The sequence below is a fragment of the Geotrypetes seraphini genome, chromosome 9 (assembly GCF_902459505.1).
Source record: "Geotrypetes seraphini chromosome 9, aGeoSer1.1, whole genome shotgun sequence".
NCBI classification, from domain to species: Eukaryota; Metazoa; Chordata; class Amphibia; order Gymnophiona; family Dermophiidae; genus Geotrypetes; species Geotrypetes seraphini.
The window spans coordinates 33,704,478-33,723,172 of record NC_047092.1 but is presented as its reverse complement, the minus strand read 5'-3'; the positions used below and the strand labels follow the sequence as shown (position 1 = coordinate 33,723,172).

Here is an 18,695-nt window from a genome sequence, read left to right as displayed (position 1 = left end):
TTTCTGAGGTGAGTGGCAAAAAGATCCACTTTTGGAAGCTCTTGCAGGCAATTCCCATGTTGAGAGACCACTCATGCAGTTACATGGTCTAATAAGGATGTATGAGAAGCAATAATGATATATAAATGATACTCTATTTTTCCTATTGTTTTCCTTTTATTTTGGGCATATCAAGAGGCGTCTGTAGTATTTTGAGTCAGCAGTGAAGGGCCTGGAGCCCACTGCCCCTAATTACATTACACAGTGCTTCTAAAATCATTGTTGACAACTTCAGCAGTCCAATCAATGGACTCATACTGGCAACAAAACATATACTGAGTGGAGAAGAGTGTCCTAGTAGTTAAAGCACCAGACACAACTAGGGAAGCTTGGTTCAGATATCACTGTTGCTCCTTATGATCACAGGCAAGTCACTTAAGGGCAAATTCTATAAGAAGCACCCAAAAGTTAGGCACCTATATAGGTACTGTTCAGCACGATTTAAGTAAAATTAGGTGCTGTTTAGTGAATCACGCTGAGCGGCAAATATTTTGGAGGCACCCATTAAATAGGCCAGCTCTAGGCACAACTAAAAGTTAGGCGCCCAGGCGAGTACTTAAGCATGCTTAAGAGCAGTGATTCTGTAAGAAGGCGCCTAACACGTAGCCATGCCCACGTCTAACATGCATAGCGTCTATTTTTTTTGAAGGCTGCCTAAATTTAGAGGCACCTTGTTACAGAATCGCGCTTTCTTGATAGGTACTTAGGTTTCAATCAGTGCTGATTAAAAAGCTTAATTGAGCTTGTTATTCAATCTAGATAGGCACCGGTCTAGTTGGGCGCCTCCGAAATAGGTGCCTAACTTTAGGCGCTAGTTACAGAATTTGGGCCTTAGTTCTCCATTGCCTCACCTGCCTGGAGGTACAAAATTAGATTGTAAACCTTCTGGGGACAGAAAATAGAGTGTTCCTGAATGTAACATACTATGAGCCCTATATGCTCCTCCTCTGTATTTTAAAGAATCTTTGTATTATCCAAATAGATCATTGCAATCTGAGAATGCTATGTTGTTGCTGCAGGATAGGATGTCAAAAGTTCACTATGCTGATACTAGAGCATCTACTGTTGCTATTGCAGGAGCAAAGTTGTGGAATAGACTTTCTGGCTAGGGTTACCATATGGCTCCAGAAAAAGGAGGCCAGATTGAGATATCCGGGTTTTACTTCTATTGAAAGCAATGGAACTAAAACCTGGATGTCTCAATTCATCCTCCTTTTTCTGGAACTATATGATAACCCTGTAGTTTGGTCATTTGCAGTTGAAGACCCATCTTTTTGCAACCGCATTTTTGTTATTGGTATAATCTGGAGACTATTATGCTGGATTGTTTGTGGCATTGCAGAGATTTTTGTTGTGTTTGTATTTTGTGACCTATGATATGTATGGTTATTTGTAAACTGCCTGGTTATAAGCAGTGTATAAATTTTTAAAATAAATACTGAAAAAGGTGTGAACTAAACCCAAATAAATATAAGTAAGTAAAAAATATATATAAATAAATATACTGGAACCTTTCCAATGTAGCAGGCCTTTCAAAATGGATTTTTATTTAGAAGCTTATTTGTCTACTCTAGTTGTAATAAGGATGGCTTCTACCGAATTTTAAATGTTCATAGCAACAAATACCATAGTAAATTTCTTTGATTTAGGGTACTGGGCGATCAGAGGTGATGCTCAGACTCATTCGAGAGGAACTTGTTTTCAGCTTTTATTGTCATCAGTCCAATTCCTTTTCTTTTTCTTTGCTCCTTTTTCAATCTTTTATAATTATTTCAACTTCTCTACATCTCAGTACTTCATTGCTCTATTTCAGGGGTGCCCACACTTTCTTGGCTTGCGAGCTACTTTTAAAATGACCAAACTATTTAGTGGAGCTCGGACTAAAGAGGACTGCGAAGAATTGCAAAGGGACTTGAACAAACTAGGGGAATGGGCGACGAGATGGCAGATGAAGTTCAACGTTGAGAAATGTAAAGTATTACATGTGGGAAACAGAAACCCGAGGTACAACTATACGATGGGAGGGATAATATTAAATGAGAGTACCCAAGAAAGGGACTTGGGGGTAATGGACAAATAAATAGACAAATATACCCCCTCTCCTTTTACTATACCACAGTAGTGGTTTTTAGTGCAGGGAGCTGCACTGAATGTCGACTCTCATAGGCTCCCTGCGCTAAAATCTGCTACTGCGGTTTAGTAAAAGGGCACCATAGTGCAAAATATAGACAGCAGATATAAATTCTCAAAACGGACACATTTTCATCACTAAATTGAAAATAAAATCATTTTTCCTACCTTTGTTGTCTGGTGATTTCATGAGTCTCTGGTTGTACTTCCTTCTTCTGACTGTAAATCCAATATTTTTTTCATTCTGCCTCCTCCAGACCTCATTCCATTCCTCAACTAACATCTCTCTGTCCCTCCATGAGTCCAACTTTTTCTTCCTCTCTCCCTGCCCCCTTTCTTTCTTCATTTTCCTTTATTCTCTCTCTTTCTCTCTTTCTTTTTCTTTCTTTCTTTCTTTCTCTCTCTCTTTCTTTGGCTGGCCCGGAACTTCCTCTCTGACATCGGGGGGAAGGCTGTGGGCCTAGCGCTTGTACGTGCCTAGCCTGGCGTCGGGGAAGCAGGAAGAACAGAACGCAAAGGCAATGTGGTTCTCTGCGATCAACTCGTGTTGCCTTTGCAATCTACTGGTCGAACGCGATCGACCTTTTGGGCACCACTGCTCTATTTATTCAAATAAGTAAAAACTTCAATTTCATAAATTACTCAGCTTTTTTGTCATGGAGAAAATATGTGCCAACATAAATTTGTGTTTCACCTCAAGCTGTTTCAAGGCTATCCCCTTCCATTGTCGAGGAAAAAAAAAGAATTTGGACTGATGAAGATAAGACAAAATCAAGTTCCTCTCAAATGAACTGGAGCATCACCTTTGAGGGTCGGGTCCAGTACATTTTTTAATCAAAGAGATTTGCTATGCTAATTGGTAAACACACACACATATATATATAGATATATAGATATATAGATATATATGTGTATAGCATTGGTATAAGTGCCTCTACATTATGGTGTATATATAGCATTGGTATAAGTGCCTCTACATTATTTTATAAAACAGAAATATAGCCATTTGATATCATAGCAACAAATACTATATGTTGACAAACTTAATATATTGACTGCATGTTGACAGGCAGCTTGTGATTTGCTTCGACGAATAATCCGCATCCTGTATCTCAGCAAGAGACTTCAAGGACAGCTTCAGGGAGGAAGCAGAGAGATAACCAAAGCTGCTCAGAGTCTCAATGAACTTGGTAAGTCATTTTTTTGCCTTTATTTGTTGACATATGTATTGATATTTAACTTGAGTGACTGCTATAATTGGAATATCTAATCAGGTGATATGAAAGAGGAGGGCTGAAAAGATGGGTTAAAAAACCCAAAAAACTTTAGCCTCCCCCCCAATAAATAAAAAATTGTGATGTTTATAGGATGGAATTTGGCATCAAGTAAGTTAAAAAAATTATGCCATCTGTAATTTGCTTTCTCCTTCTGTTTAAATGGAATACAAAGACTGGCCAGTGGCAATATTCTGTATTTGTTTAATAAACATAGTGGGTACAGTGTCATGGGGTTGTAATGGAGTGCCTTAGATGTTGTGTCAGAGTTTTACATTGATACTAAGGACTTACTCTGCTTTGGCTCATAGTTTTTTAGTTAGTTAGAAATCACATTTCATCCCCAAAACACAGGAATCTGGAAAAACATGATAAAAATTGTAAGACTAGAATATAAAAGAATGAGAAAATAGATAAAACTACTAAGCAAACACGTGCGCAAAAATTGCACTCTAAGGAGCATGATTTGCTTTTTTAAGTGCATTCCTTTAGTATACACCCATGCTGAATGTGCTGAAATTATCTCGTTACATCACCTCTGGGGTAGGCATGGAGACAGAGCTAATCAGCCTGCAACTCATAGACCTGGTAAGGTTGTGTCTTGGGCTGCAGATAGAACAGAAAGATATTAGGTATCACACATATAAACATGAGCAGACTAAAACACTGTGATTGCATCAAAGAAATTAGTCAAGAGCAGTGATATCATTTCTATGGGCAGGCATGGCACAATCTAGGAGTCCTTGCAAAATAGTATCTTGGGTTCCAGGGACAGTCACAGGGGCAGGGCTAGTTGGCAGAAATGGGAGACCTTGAAGGTAATGCATTGGGCTCCAGTAAGACAGCAGAATGTAAAAAATGTACAACGGTATGAAGACTTGTAAAGTACTGAATATTTGATGTATTGTCCAGAGATTCCATCACAGCAATAGCAGCATGTTAGGTGACATCATTGCATACTGAACTCTGAGGACTTTCTTAAGAGATCAGATTCCACAGGTGATCCTTGAGGGGAGGAATGCTGGCCTAGTGCCTCACCTTCAGTATACCTGCTTCTAAGAGAGAGGTTGTATAGGCTCAGAATTATCAGTTAACTTAGCAAAATCAGTTAGGCAATAGTGCAGCCTTTAGAGTCTGTTAGGGTTTAATACAAAACAGTGTTTTAGCCTAGATTAGTGTTTTAGGTTGCATTTCAGGGCATAATATCAGATTAGGGCACAAATAGCTGTTGGAGAAAGGCTCTGGTGTTAATTTAATTCTCTCTCACTCACTCACTCACTCCAAGGCAGAGCTTTTGAATTATAGGCTCTTCAGCCAACCAGGAACAGGACATTACTTTGGTAGGATTTTTTTGCCCTTTCCTTATTCTTCCAAGTGTAAGTACTTCTTCACCACAGTATGGCTGGGAAACATTGTATGATTAAAGCTACTGCTCAGGTTACAGAGGGAGTGGTTCCATGTGCAAGCTGTCTTCAGCTTGAATCTCTCATGCAGCAAGTAAAGGAACTGAGAGAGGAGGTGGCAAGACTGAGAAGCATTCGTGAGAGTGAGAGGTACAGTGGGGAAGAAGAGGCTGTGTTGAGGGAAGACAGCTGGACTCAGATTATGGAACACTGCAAGATTGGCACTGTGACTACCCCCGCCCTTGAACTGAAGAACCGGTATGCTGTCCTGGAAGTGGAGGAGATGAGAGCATCCCAAGAAGAGGAAGGACCAAAACTTGAAATCCCCCAAATTACTGGATCCATGACCACTAGGAGGTGTAAGGTAGTGGTGGTTGGCGATTCCCTTCTGAGGGGTACAGAAGCATTAATCTGCAGACCACACGTGATGTCATGAGAGGTATGCTGTCTGCCTGGTGTCAAAATTCAAGATGTTACGGAGAGCTTGCCGAGACCCATAAAGCCTGATGCCTATGCTGCTCATCCACGTTGGCACTAACGATATTGCCAGGTACCCCAGTGAACGTATCAAAAGCGACTTACCGAGCAGCAGACCCTGAGCAGCTCAGAGAGTCCGTTTTTAAGAGGGAGGTCAAGCAATGCAGAGGTCCTTTCAGGGGTCATGACAGAGGTTTAGCGGGGACAAAAGGCAGTAAGCCTATGGCTCATGCCCCTCTCCAGCCTCCAAGAAAGCTCAATGATACCAGGTCAGTGGCCACACACCCCTGATAGGGGGCAGGCTGCTGGCTTACTGGATGGTATGGGCACAGATAGGCACAGATCACTGGGTCCTGGAGGTTGTTTTGAGAAAGTTACAAGATCGAATTTTGTGCCCCCCCCCCTTCCAGATCTTTTTGTAGATTCCACAACCGGCTGGAGAGAGCCCTTATTGTCTAGGCAATGGTGGAAAGGTTCCTGGATCTTCACTCCATAGAGCCAGTTCCAGATGAAGACTCGGGCTCGAGCAGATACTCCATATACTTCATGGAGCCAAAGAAAGGCTCAGACGACTGGAAGCCAATTCTGGCCCTCAAGTCAGTCAATGCTGCACTTCTGCATGGAGACTATTCATTCAGTCGTTGTAGCGGTGGTGCCTAGGGAATTTCTTGCCTCCTTCAATTTGATGGAGGCCTACCTCCACATTCCCATTTTTCCAGCTCACCGGAGGTATTTGCGGTCCCATGTCCTGGAGCAGTATTTCCAATTCTTCATTTTCCCTTCTGGCCTTGCCACGGCACCTCGTACCTTTTCCAAAGTGATGGTGTGGTAGCAGCACACCTACGCAAGGCAGGGATCCAAGTATACATGTATTTGGACAATTGGCTAATCAGGGCCTCATCCAAGGAAGAGGGTGAACTGGCAGTGTAAAGAGTGGTCCAATTCCTATAGGACTTGGGATGGATAGTCAGCTTCAAGAAGAGTTACTTGGAATTAACCCAGTGCTTGGCGTACCTGAGAGTTCTGTTTGACATAGTTGTAGGCCAGGTTTTTCTTCCAGAGCCATGCAGACAGAGGCTCCAGAAGCAGATATCGAACCTGTTACTAAGTCTGGCTCCAACAGCGTGGCATTATATACAGGTCCTGGGGTCAATGGTGGCAGCATTAGAGATGGTCTCTTGGGCCAGGGCACATGTGAGGACCCTTTCAAGACTCTCTTCTATCCTGCTGGTTTCCTCAGACAATGAGGAACAGCATATGGTAGTGGCTGCAAATTGCCTCCCTCTGAAAGGTCATGCAACTCCATATATTCTCCTGTGAGACCCTAACAACGATGCCAGCTCTTATGGGAGGGGGGGGGGGGTCATTGCAGCAGTTACCCAGTTCAGGGTCATTAGGCCCCGACCCAGCAAAAGTGGTCCATAAATCGCCTGGAACTCAGAGCCCTGGAGAAGTCCCTGGAAGGCAAGGCAAGGCAGTCAGGGACAATGTGACAGTAGTGGCCTATGTCGATTGACAAGAAGACATGAGGAGTTCCCCATTATATCTAGAGACTCAGCTTCTCTTTTGGTGGGCAAAAGCTCATCTGCAGACTTTCTCAGCCATACACATTGTGGGAGTGGAGAATGTTCAGACAGACTATCTCAGCTGGTAAAAGCTCGACCCAGTGGAGTGGTCGCTTTCTCCACTAGCATTCAACGCCATTGTTTGGCAGTGGGGGTGCCCACTGATGAATCTCACGGCCTCAGCAGCAAACACAAAGGTGGTTTGCTTTTACAGCCAAAGATACAATGGATGTGTTGGTCCAGCATTGGCCGGAGAAGGGTCTCTTGTACATGTTTTCCCCATGGCCCTTGCTAGTTTGAGTCATTCTCAGGCTTGCAAGTCTTCTGGGGTTGTTTGTCCAAGTGGCGTCCGATTGGCCTTGCAGACCGTGGTATGTAGACCTAGTTCCTCTACAGAGAGATGAAGGTCTTAGGTTGTTAGTTCAGATGGATCTCCTGACTCAGGGCCCAATCCCCATAGAGAATCAGGAACATTTAGGGCTTACAACATGGCTTTTGAACAGGCTACCCTAGTAAGGAAGGGATACTCGGAGGTGGTTGTTTCCACTGTACTTAGAGCCAAGAAACCCTCGACAGTGGCAGCCTATGCCAAGGCCTGGAAGACTTTCCGACAGTGGTGTGCTAAGATCAGTGTGGAGTCCTTACAAATCCCGATCTTGTTAGTTTTAAAATTTTTGCAAGAGGGACTTGAAAAGGGCCTGTTGGTCGGATCGCTGAAGTGCAGATAATGGGCATTTCATGTTTCCGAGCTCCAGGAGAGAGATGTAGCAAGATTATTTAAAGGGGCTTTCAAATGGTGCCCTCTGGTGTGTCTAACGTCTCCATCCTGGAACCTTAATACCATTTTGCAAGGTTTCATTAGGGCTCCATATGAGCCCTTATAGGAGATTTCCCTCATAGCTCTGACAGTCAAGACGGTGTGCTTGGTAGTGATTACATCAGCGAGATGAGTCTCTGAGTTACAGGCTCTCTCTTGCAGGGAGCTGTTTCTTAAGATTACTGAAGCAGGACTTAACTTGCGCATGGTTCCATCCTTTCTACCGAAAGTAGTCTCTGCTTTCTATGTCACTATGTCCTTTTGCCTACCTTTCAGCCTACGGGGTTGAAGGAAAAGGACAAAATATTGCATTTGCTAGACATCAGGAGAGTGCTTCTTTTTGACTGTTGCCCATTTTCACAGCATTTGGCTCTTCAAACCATATATCCAGTCTTACCTGGAGGGTGGGGCATGATAGTAGCCAGAAAACCTTTTTGATTGGAAATCCATAGATTCCTGAGCTCTCAGCATAGTGAGAGCAGGTTACCAGTTGAAGTTCCTCACCATTTAACCCCAGACCCACGCTTTCCTGATTCAGGAAAAAGCCAGTCTTCTCTTTCTTTCAATAGACAATCTTGCCCCTGGATAGAACCTAACGTTTCTACTTTAGGTACTTCCTGATTTCTCAAAAGCAGGCTTGTACTCTATACTGGACATTGAAGACCTCAGTCTCTTTATTTGCAAAAAGATATTTAGGATGAGATCTTTCCTCTCTTCTGTCAGTCCACAAGAAAAATAAACCTGTTGAGTATAGTGGATATCAAAAATGCCTATACACATATTCTGATCCATCCTTACAGAAAATATCTGTGTTTCCTCCTGTATGGGGACCACCATCAGTACAAGGTTCTTGCTTTTCTTTGGGCCTAGGGTTTCTTCCAAATACCTAGGGATGGTAGCCACCCATCTCCATAAATAAGATTATCTATATTTTCTGTATTTCAACCACTGTCTTAATAGACTTTTGGTTCTTTATCATAAACCAGGGGTAGGGAACTCTGGTCCTCGAGAGCTGTATTCCAGTTGAGTTTTCAGGATTTCCCCAATGAATATGCATGAGATCTATTTGCATGCACTGCTTTCAATGCATATTCATTGGGGAAATTCTGAAAACCCAACTGGAATACGGCTCTCGAGGACCGGAGTTCCCTACCCTTGCCATAAACAAAGCATATATATTGTGGTACTTGGAAAGGAACTGTTAGCCTTAGAACGATGAGGCTGCCTATGGTTTTGGATAATAAAATTAGCAATGTAATTTATGTTAATAGAAAGCATAGTTTCCTTTTGGATCATAACATCTTGTTTGACAGGACTGACAATTTGAAAGGAATGATGAGAGGGCTTCTGATGCTACGTTCCAGATGTCATTACTTAGTTTATGAAAATTACATGCGATGAGGCAGTGCAGAAAATGACGGAGCTATTCTTATCTGTATAGCAGGTGTTATTTCTAAGAAAATAAAGCATTTTCAGAAGTAAGAACAAATGAGCACATTTTGGGGAAAAATGCAAATGGTATCAAAACCATCCTCTCAAAATTAGATTCTTACAGCATAAAGGGCATAAAAATCTGATTGCTGATTGCCTGTGTAACAAACAAGCTAATTCAGCCATTTTTTTTCAATGTACTGCCATATGCCCTGTGTGTGCTGCATAACTTTTTGTATAATTACAGCATAAAAAAGTAAGGGCCAAATTTATTTGTGTACTGTAATCCAGAGTACACTAAGTTTCCAAAGGAAAGGGTGTGTGTGTGTGTGTGTGCTTTTACTCAACCAGAGAAAGACAACAGCAAAGTTCCATAACAGAAAGCACAGAAGCAAAAACGGTAGACCTTAGAAAGAGACCATATCCAAAGCAAATCTTTAGACATATTGACCGCTTTTGGCCAATCAGGGACTTCTCAGAGTCCTCCCTAAGGAAGTCCCTGATTGGCTGAGGTGCCCCAGACCCCTCCAAAGGGAGGAGTCCGAGGCGCTTCAGCCAATCAGGGCTTTAGGCCTCTCCCCGTGCATCAGATGATGCACAGGGGTGGGGCCTAAGGCTGCTATTGGGCAGCGGCTGGCCGAAGAGTAGGAGCAGGAGGACTTTCCTCCTACTCCTGAAGATTTTGGCGGTGTGTAGGAGTAGGAGGAGGGTCCGGGCACCCCTCCTCCCGAAGATGTTGGGAAGCCTTGTCCAAGGAGCAGGAGGGACCAGGTGGGTGGGCTTGACCCGACCGCCTGGGCCGACCAAGGGTGGGCCGGGGGGTGGTTGGCCTAGGAGCAGGAGGGACTGAGCACCCCTCCTGCTCCCAACTTTTTGGTGCCAGGAGGAGGGAGAGGGCCGTGCCGGTTGTGGAGAGGTAGGGTGAGGGTCATGCCGGTCGGGAGTGGGGGGAGAGTTTATGTGTGGGGGTACTTTTGACAGGCCTGCCTGTCTTTTTTATTCATTTTTTTAATGGAGCGTGTAACATGCAAAATATCTGTGCCATGGAAAAAAATGAATAAAAAAGACAGGCAGGCCTGTCAAAAAGCCTGCAGACCTGACGGTAACTCAGCTACCAACAGGTCTGCAGCAGTCGGGTTTGTCAGTAGTAAAACCCGACTCAAAATAGCAAGCAATTGTTAGTGAATCAATCGCTTGGCTATTTTGCATGGGGTTTTACTAATTTGCCTGGGATGATAGGGATCGGATCGCTACAGGCGTTAGTGAATAGTGCAGGAGGGAAATCTGGTCGTAAAGGGCTCACAAACCAGTCAGTACATGATCAGTTTGCTAGAACATGCAGCTGGGCTTACTGTATATCTTAAGCTGTCCATCTTAAGCACCAGACATTACCACATCTTGGCTGTCTTTAGCACCTCTTAGTTGTACCAAGGTCCTTTGTTACCTTTAAGCATTGATATAATTTAGGCTTTCTGGGTCAAGCTAAGGCTGTTTGCACTGACATGCTCTAAGGTCAGATATGAATGATATGATCTCCCATAGACCTTTGCTGACATTGGTAAGGCCAGCAAGTTAAGGCTGGGCTGACATAGATCTGTTTCTCGTAGCTCATTTCCAGTATGAGCAGCATATCTCCCAAGTTTGCTGGGCAAGTAATTTTGAATGAGAAATAAAGGATCCATATACTATGACTGATGTAAAAAAAAAAATAAATTAAAATAAAATAAAAATTTGAAAAGAATTTATAGGGAAATGCCTTTCAAAATCTTCTTGCAGGTTCAGGAATTGGCAAGCTAAGTAAAAGGCTGAAAATGATCCTCCTGATGCATCGGCATATGTTTGGTCTAAGAGCAAGGCTAATTTGCATAGCCTTGGATATTAGATCAGATCAGTTGTGGTCTCTGAAGAAGAGAATTGTGAACTCCCCAGAATTCTGAGAGAGCGAAAACATGAAATTGCTAACTTGTTACTAGTAATCTGTTATTTAGTACCTATAGGAATGTTTGGCCTGCTTAATGAGTTGTCGGTTAACACGTCTCTAGGCTTAGAAGAGATGTCTGCTGGATTGTAAGGTCCCTCAATAGCTTATTTAATGCTTTATTAAGATAACTAGTCATTGAGCCCGTTACATTAACGGGTGCTAGAATATGTCTATCTGTCTTTCTTTCTTTCTGTGTCTCTCCCTGCCCCTGTCTCTTTCTTCCTTTCTTTGTCTCTCTCCCTCCCACTGTCTGTCTTTCTTTCTGTCTGTTTCTCTTCCTGGCCCCCTTTGCCTGTCTGTGTTTCTTTCTGTCTGTTTCTCTTCCTGGCCCCCTTTGCCAGTCTGTGTTTCTTTCTTTCTGTTTCTCTCCCTGCCTGCTGTCTTTCTGTGTGTCTGTTTTTCATTCTCGTGCGCTGCCTGCCTATCTTTCTGTCTCGCTCCATAGCCCCCTTTTGTCTCTCCCCAAAGCAAACCAAGATTGCTCCCTGGACCCCTTTCCCTTTCCCCCCTCCCCCACTTCCCTGTGCAGCAACAGCAGCATTCCCCCTTCTGTGTAGCAGCAGCAGCATTCCCTCCTTCCCTGTGCAGCAGCATTCCCCCTTTCCCTGTGTAGCAGCAGCATTCCCCCTCTTCCCTGTGCACCCACCCCTTGCCTGCTCCCCCTTTTCCCTTCCTTTTCCCTCCCCCGTCCAGCAGCATTCATTTTCTTCTCCCCCTGTGCATATGCCCCACAGAAATTTACTTGCCTCACAGAAAAGCGCTGCACCGCGCTGTTGCTGGCCTCGGTGTCTTCTTGTGAGAGGGCGGGCTGCAGTGGAGAAGAGATGGTGAGGCCAGTGGCAGCATAGCGCAGCGCTTTTCATTTAAACGCTGTGAGCATGCGAGAGGGAGGAGGAGGAAAAATAGATGCCGGCAGGGGGGTTTGGAGGTCAGGGCGTGTGCGGCAAGCTGCCACTCGCACCTGAAGATTTTAAAAGGGCGCTTGGCGTTGGGAAGTTGGGGCGCGTGCGGCAAGCCGTCGCTGGTGCCTGAAGATTTTAAAAGCGAGTATTTTTTTTTTTTAGTTGAAAGACGCGGCGGTGGCTCCTCTCATGATCCCCACCTGCGTCGGAAGTCTGACGCAGGCGGGGATCGTGAGAGTAGCCACCGCTGCGTCTTTGAAAGAACTGTAAGCCGCGCATGCGCACTTCCTATGTGTGCTGCAGCTCACGGAAAACGGACGCACGCATAGGAAGTGCGCATGTGCGGCTTACCGTTTTATTATATTAGATTTGCAATTTCTGTGAGAGTGGCTGTTGGGATTTTGGTAAGCCATAAGGGAAGAAAGGATAGGATAAGCTATGGGGTTTATAGACCAGTTTCACTAGTGAATGTTGATGTTAAAATCTTTGCAAAACTTTTAGCTAGTCATGTAGAGATAGCCTTGTCACTGATGGTAAATATGGACCAAGAAGTATTTATCATGAAAAGAACTGAATGGGCTTCAGTGCATTTACCGCAGCAGCACCGCTACCACGGCTTTGTAAAAGGGCCCCAGAATGTTAAGCTTTAATTGAAAAGGAATGAAGAAAAAACAGATAAATGATGTGGTCACATCTTGAGCATTGCTATGCAGTTCTGCTCAACCCATCTCAGGAAGGATATGGTGGAAATAGAAAAAGTTTCAGAGAAGAGAAACAAAATGGTAAGGAGGATGGAAAACGTCCCTTGTGAAGAAAGGCTGAAAAGGTTAGGGCTCTTCAGCTTGGAGGAAAACAACCAGCAGACTGAAAACAAATTGTAGAATATTTTTTTCAAGTGGAGTAGCATAATAAAAAAATAAAGCCTAAGTCCATTTTGGGCCCAAGTCTCTAGTCACCCAAAGTCAGAAACATTCGAAGTCCATTCTTGAAAAATACATCCAAAATATATATTTTTTTGAGAATAGTGTACTTATACGTTTAGCCGTTTGATCATCCAGACCGCTAAGTTGTCTATCTTTATACCCCATTCTCATCCAAAAAATTGTCCAAGTCAAAAATGCCTAGAGCAAGACCTTTTGGATGTGTGAGTGATCAGCAAAGTGACGGACTGAACACCCAGACATGGCAACAGAGTAGTGGGGCACCTTACAGGGTACTGCTGTGAACTTCACAAAAAGGGTGCCACATAAACATCTTACCACAATTCCTTATAGGTCATGGTGAGCCCCCCCAAAACACCCCCAAAACCCACTATACCCACCTATCTACCACCCCAATAGCCCTTATGGCTGCAGATGACATCTATATGGCAGTACAGTAGGGTTTGGAGGGGTTTTGGTGGGTACACATTTTTTCACCATGAATGAAGTAGTTAGAGTGACTTATGGGCCTGGGTCCTCCTCTCTATGGTTCACTAGCCCACCCCCAGACTACATAAGACACCTTTGTGCAGCTCTACTAGGCTTTCCTATCCTAGGTGCTGATGTTCCGGAGGCAGGTATGTATTTTTTATTTCAATTTTTATGGTGGTGGGAGGGGGGGTCAGTGAACACTGGGGCAGTGTGTGGGGGTCTGTACTTTGTGTTTGCAGTGGTTATCTGGTCACTTTGGATACCTTCTGGGCACTTAGACATGTTTAATCGCCCAAGTCACAACCTATTAGTTCCATCTCGTTGAACTTTCGATTATCGCTGCAGGATGACTAAGTCTAGGTTGATACACAAAAGGTTAAATCAACCAGGAGATTAAATTAATTAAATGAAGGAAAGAATCTCAGAATTGCCACTCCAAGGATCATAATTTTATTATCCATATAAGCTTTAATAATGCTATTTGCACAAGTAAAAGCTATTTTTGGACAATTCATTTATCTCAACTAATAAATGTTAGTAAAAAAGATAATTTATTTAAATAAATACAATACAAACATAAGACAATAAAAAAGAAAAAAGTAATTTAAAAAAAAAAAGATTTTTTGAGTAGTAACTATTACATTTTGAAGAAAAGTGTTACACACAGTTATTGTTAATATATGAAGGTTTTGGATCGATGAAAGATAACCATGCCACAATTCCTTATATGGATAATAACATTATGATCCTTGGAGTGGCAATTCTGAGATTCTTTCCTTCATTTAATTAATTTAATCTCCTGGTTGATTAACCTTTTGTGTATCTGATTATTTTTGGATAATCTTTTTCATTTTTGTATTATTTTGATAAGTCTAGGTTGACCCATATCCCACCTACTTCCCGCCCTAACCACTCCTTCAAAAATGCCCCTTTTCACTCTGGATGTACAGCAGCACTGAAAGGGCCTAAGCTGCTTTTAGATGCATCTAAAACTCGTCTCTATTATCAGCACTTGGATGACCTGTCTTTTTGATCATCCAAGTGCTGATTTAGGCGGGTTTTTAGATGTATTTTCATTTTGATTATGTACCTCATAGTTTCTGGGAATGCAGTCCAATATGATTAACATAGCAGGCTACAAAAGAGGTTTGGACAAATTCTTGAAGGAAAACCCTTATCTAAAACATTATTAGGTAAACTTGGGAAAGCTGTGACTTAACCATGGAAGTTTTTGTGCTTTTTGGGATATGCTAGCCATTTGTGATTTGGAGTGGCCACTTTTGGAGACAGGATACTAAACTTGATGGGCCTTGGTCTGAATCAGATTGTTTTTTATCCCAGGACAAGCAGGCAGCATATTCTTGACTGATGGGTGACGGCACCGACGGAGCCCCGGTACGGACAATTTTAGAGTGATTGCACTCTAAGAACTTGGAAAGTTCTAGCAGGCCGCACCGCGCACGCGCGAGTGCCTTCCCGCCCGACGGAGGCGCGCGGTCCCCAGTTTCTTAGTTTCCGCGGAGCTAAGAAGACGCACTTTTCAACGGCTGTTGAAAATTTTTTCCTGTTCCGCCTTCCCGCTCGCGTAAACTCATTGGGAAATATTGTTTCCCTCATTTTATTTTCTTTTCTTTGTAAAAAAAAAAAAAAAAAAGAAACTTACTTCATTTTTTCTTTCATTTTTTCGGTTTCGCCCCAGCGGGGCCTGTTGCCACCATCGAGGCCTCGGCCTTCGATTTGGCTGAAGCCGTTTTTACATTCATGCCCCCTCAACCCGGGTTTAAAAAGTGCCAGCGGTGCGCTCGACCAATTTCACTTACAGACCCGCACAACTGGTGTCTACAGTGTCTTGGTCCTGACCATCGAGCGTCCACCTGCACCAGCTGTGCCACTCTTAAAAAGAGAACTTTAAAAAATCGCCACATCCAACAGCGATTATTGTTTGGTACTGAGATGTCGGATTCGGCGGCACCGGTCCCCTCTTCGACCCCGACGCAGTCGGCACCTGCCTCGTCGACACCGCGCAACACCGCGCCGGCGTCGCACCCATCAGGTAAGCCGGCTAAGAAGCCTTCCCCGCTGGAGCGCCCTCCGGTCTCGGTGGCAGCGAGCCCAATCCTGCCAACCGCGAGGCGCCGCGGAAGCGCTCCGCTCCGATTGAGGTAAGCCCCTCGACATCGGGTTCCTCTTCGGAGTGTAGAGCGGCACCCAAGGTACCGCAGAAGAAAAAAGCGGTACCGGTGCCTTCACTGGACGAGCGCATTGCCGCCGTCCTGCAAGTACATCTTAAAGAACAACTACAGCAGCTGTTACCTGCTCTCCTGACACCGAGCCTTCCAGCCCCGGTCCAGTCTGAGCCGGTACCGACAGTGGAGCAGCCTCCTTTGTCGGCATCCACCTTGTCGGTACCGATGCATACTACTTCCTCGGTATCTATGCCGGTCTTAGCGCCGGAACCGAGATCCTTACACCAGGCTGTTCAAACCTCGGCGCCGACACAGCCTATAACATCTCCCGGTACCGTTTCACAGAGGTCTGGGAAGTCGATGCATAAAACTCGACACCTAGAATCCTCCACACCGGAATCCCGGGACCGCAGTTTTCAAGTAAGGGACCCTGATCTGTGGGGCGATTCGGAGGACCCTCTTCTCTCAGAGGGAGAGTGTTCATCAGCGGAAGAGGATCCTTCTGTTTTAGATCCGTCCTCTAAACCTGATGCAACTTCTTTTACTTCTTTTCTCAAAGAAATGTGTGAATCTCTCTCTATTCCCTTGGAGGCTGAATCCAAAAAATCCAAGGCATTTCTCGATGCTCTGGATTTTGACCAGCCTCCAAGGGAATTTCTCAAACTACCTCTCCATGACATATTAAGAGAGACTTTTTACAAAAATCTAGAGACACCCTTGACCATCCCAGGAGCTCCCCGCAAACTGGACTCCTTATATAAGGTCATACCTATTCCAGGCTTTGACAAGCCGCAACTCCCCCATGAGTCTTTACTGGTGGAATCTACTTTAAAGAAATCCACGGGGGCTAGTGTATATGCTTCTGTCCCTCCTGGCAGAGAAGGTAAGGCCATGGATAAGTTTGGCAAGAGGTTGTATCAAAAGGCGATGCTAGCAAATAGATCAGGGAACTATGCTTTTCATTTTTCTTTTTACCTTAAGCATCTCATTCAGTCTTTGTCATCTTTTGAGAAATATCTCCCTGACCGTAAAAGACCCGCCTTTCGCCAAACTTCTTCATCGCTCTTACAACTCCGCAAGTTCATGGTCAGATCAATCTATGACACCTTTGAGCTGACCTCTAGGGCCACGGCTATGTCGGTGGCTATGCGGCGACTGGCCTGGCTCAGAGTTTCAGAACTCGATGTTAATCATCAAGATCGACTGGCCAATGCACCTTGTTTGGGGGATGAGCTGTTTGGAGAATCCATGGACTCCACTACTCAGAAACTCTCAGCTAATGAGACTCGATGGGACACTCTCCTTAAGACAAAGAAGAAGACCCCACCTGCTAGGCCTTTTCGCCAACAATCGGCCTATCAACGTAGATTTGTGGCTCGTCCTTTACCTCAGGCCTGGCAACAACAGAGGCAAGCTGCTAGACTAGCACAGCAGCAACAGCAGGTGAAACCTCCCCCTTCGCAGAAATCAACTCAACCCTTTTGACTTGGTTCTCCAGGACATAGCCAGTCTCCCTCCTTCTGCCCATCTTCTGCAGCCCATAGGAGGACACCTTATTCATTTCATAAGCCGTTGGGAAATCATCACCTCGGATCAGTGGGTCCTCAACATCATCCGCCACGGCTACTCTCTCAATTTCCAGACCCTTCCTGCCCAAAGTCTGCCAAGAGAGTCTGCTTTGAACACTCCTCAGTCCTCCCTCCTTCTTCAAGAGGTTCAATCCCTCCTTCTTCTGAACGCCATAGAGGAAGTTCCTCTAGATCAAAAGGGGCAAGGATTTTACTCCCGTTACTTTCTAGTTCCCAAAAAGACAGGAGATCTCAGACCCATTTTAGATCTTCGCGATCTCAATAAATGCTTGGTAAAAGAGAAATTCAAGATGCTTTCTCTGGCTACTCTTTATCCTCTTCTCAATCAAGGCGACTGGCTATGTTCCCTAGATCTCAAAGAAGCATACACTCACATACCGGTCAATCTGGCCTCCAGACAGTGCCTCCGCTTCATGATCAACCATTGTCATTACCAATACAAGGTACTACCCTTCGGTCTTGCCTCCTCTCCAAGAGTGTTCACCAAATGTCTGATTGTGGTGGCCGCCTTTCTACGTTCCCACCACCTTCAGGTGTTTCCTTACCTGGACGATTGGTTGATAAAGGCCAATTCTTCTCAGATAGTACTCCAGGCCACCAACCAGACCATCCTGTTTCTACAACTTCTGGGGTTCGAGATCAATCTACCCAAATCTCATATTATCCCCACTCAGAGACTTCAATTCATTGGAGCGGTGCTGGACACAGTCCTCATGAGAGCATTTCTACCGTCCAACCATCTTCACACTCTCCTATCTCTGTGTCAGCAGGTGCTTCATCAGCACTCTATCTCTGCCAAGCAAATGATGATACTTCTGGGTCACATGGCCTCCACAGTTCATGTCACACCCTTCGCACGTCTCCACCTGCGCACTCCTCAATGGACCCTAGCGACCCAGTGGTCCCAAGCGACGGATCCTTGCTCACGACACATATCTGTGACATCCTCTCTTCGTCAGTCTCTACAATGGTGGTTGATATCCTCAAATCTCTCCAGAGGTCTTTTGTTCCATCTACCTCCTCATCAACTTATCATCACCACCGACGCCTCCCCTTATGCCTGGGGAGCTCATTTGAACGAGTTCCAAACTCAAGGTCTTTGGACAGCCCAGGAAATGAAACATCACATCAACTTCCTGGAACTCAGAGCGATGTTTTATGCCCTCAAGGCCTTCCAACATCTCCTCTTTCCTCAGGTCCTTCTACTGTGCACAGACAATCAAGTTGCGATGTACTACATCAACAAGCAGGGTGGGACGGGCTCTCGCCTCTTGTGCCAGAAAGCCCAGAAGATTTGGGCTTGGGCCACAGATCACCATCTATTCCTGAAAGCTATCTACATTCAGGGAGAACAGAATTCCTTAGCGGACAAGCTCAGCAGAATTCTCCAGCCTCACGAGTGGACACTCGATCCTTTCACTCTGCAGTCCATCTTCGCTCAGTGGGGCACTCCTCAGATAGACCTCTTTGCAGCTCCTCACAATCATCA

General features: G+C 44.6%; 1 protein-coding gene across 2 annotated transcripts in view; it reads left to right on the top strand.

Moving 5' to 3' along the window:
- The window catches only part of COG5 (component of oligomeric golgi complex 5), a 342,545-nt gene that overhangs the window by 62,012 nt on the left and 261,838 nt on the right, over positions 1 to 18,695 (top strand). For both annotated transcript variants that reach the window (XM_033957896.1, XM_033957897.1), the window contains exon 6: positions 3,239 to 3,359. In XM_033957896.1, the coding sequence (XP_033813787.1) occupies positions 3,239 to 3,359 (121 nt within the window). The remainder of the gene's footprint in view (positions 1 to 3,238; positions 3,360 to 18,695) is intronic.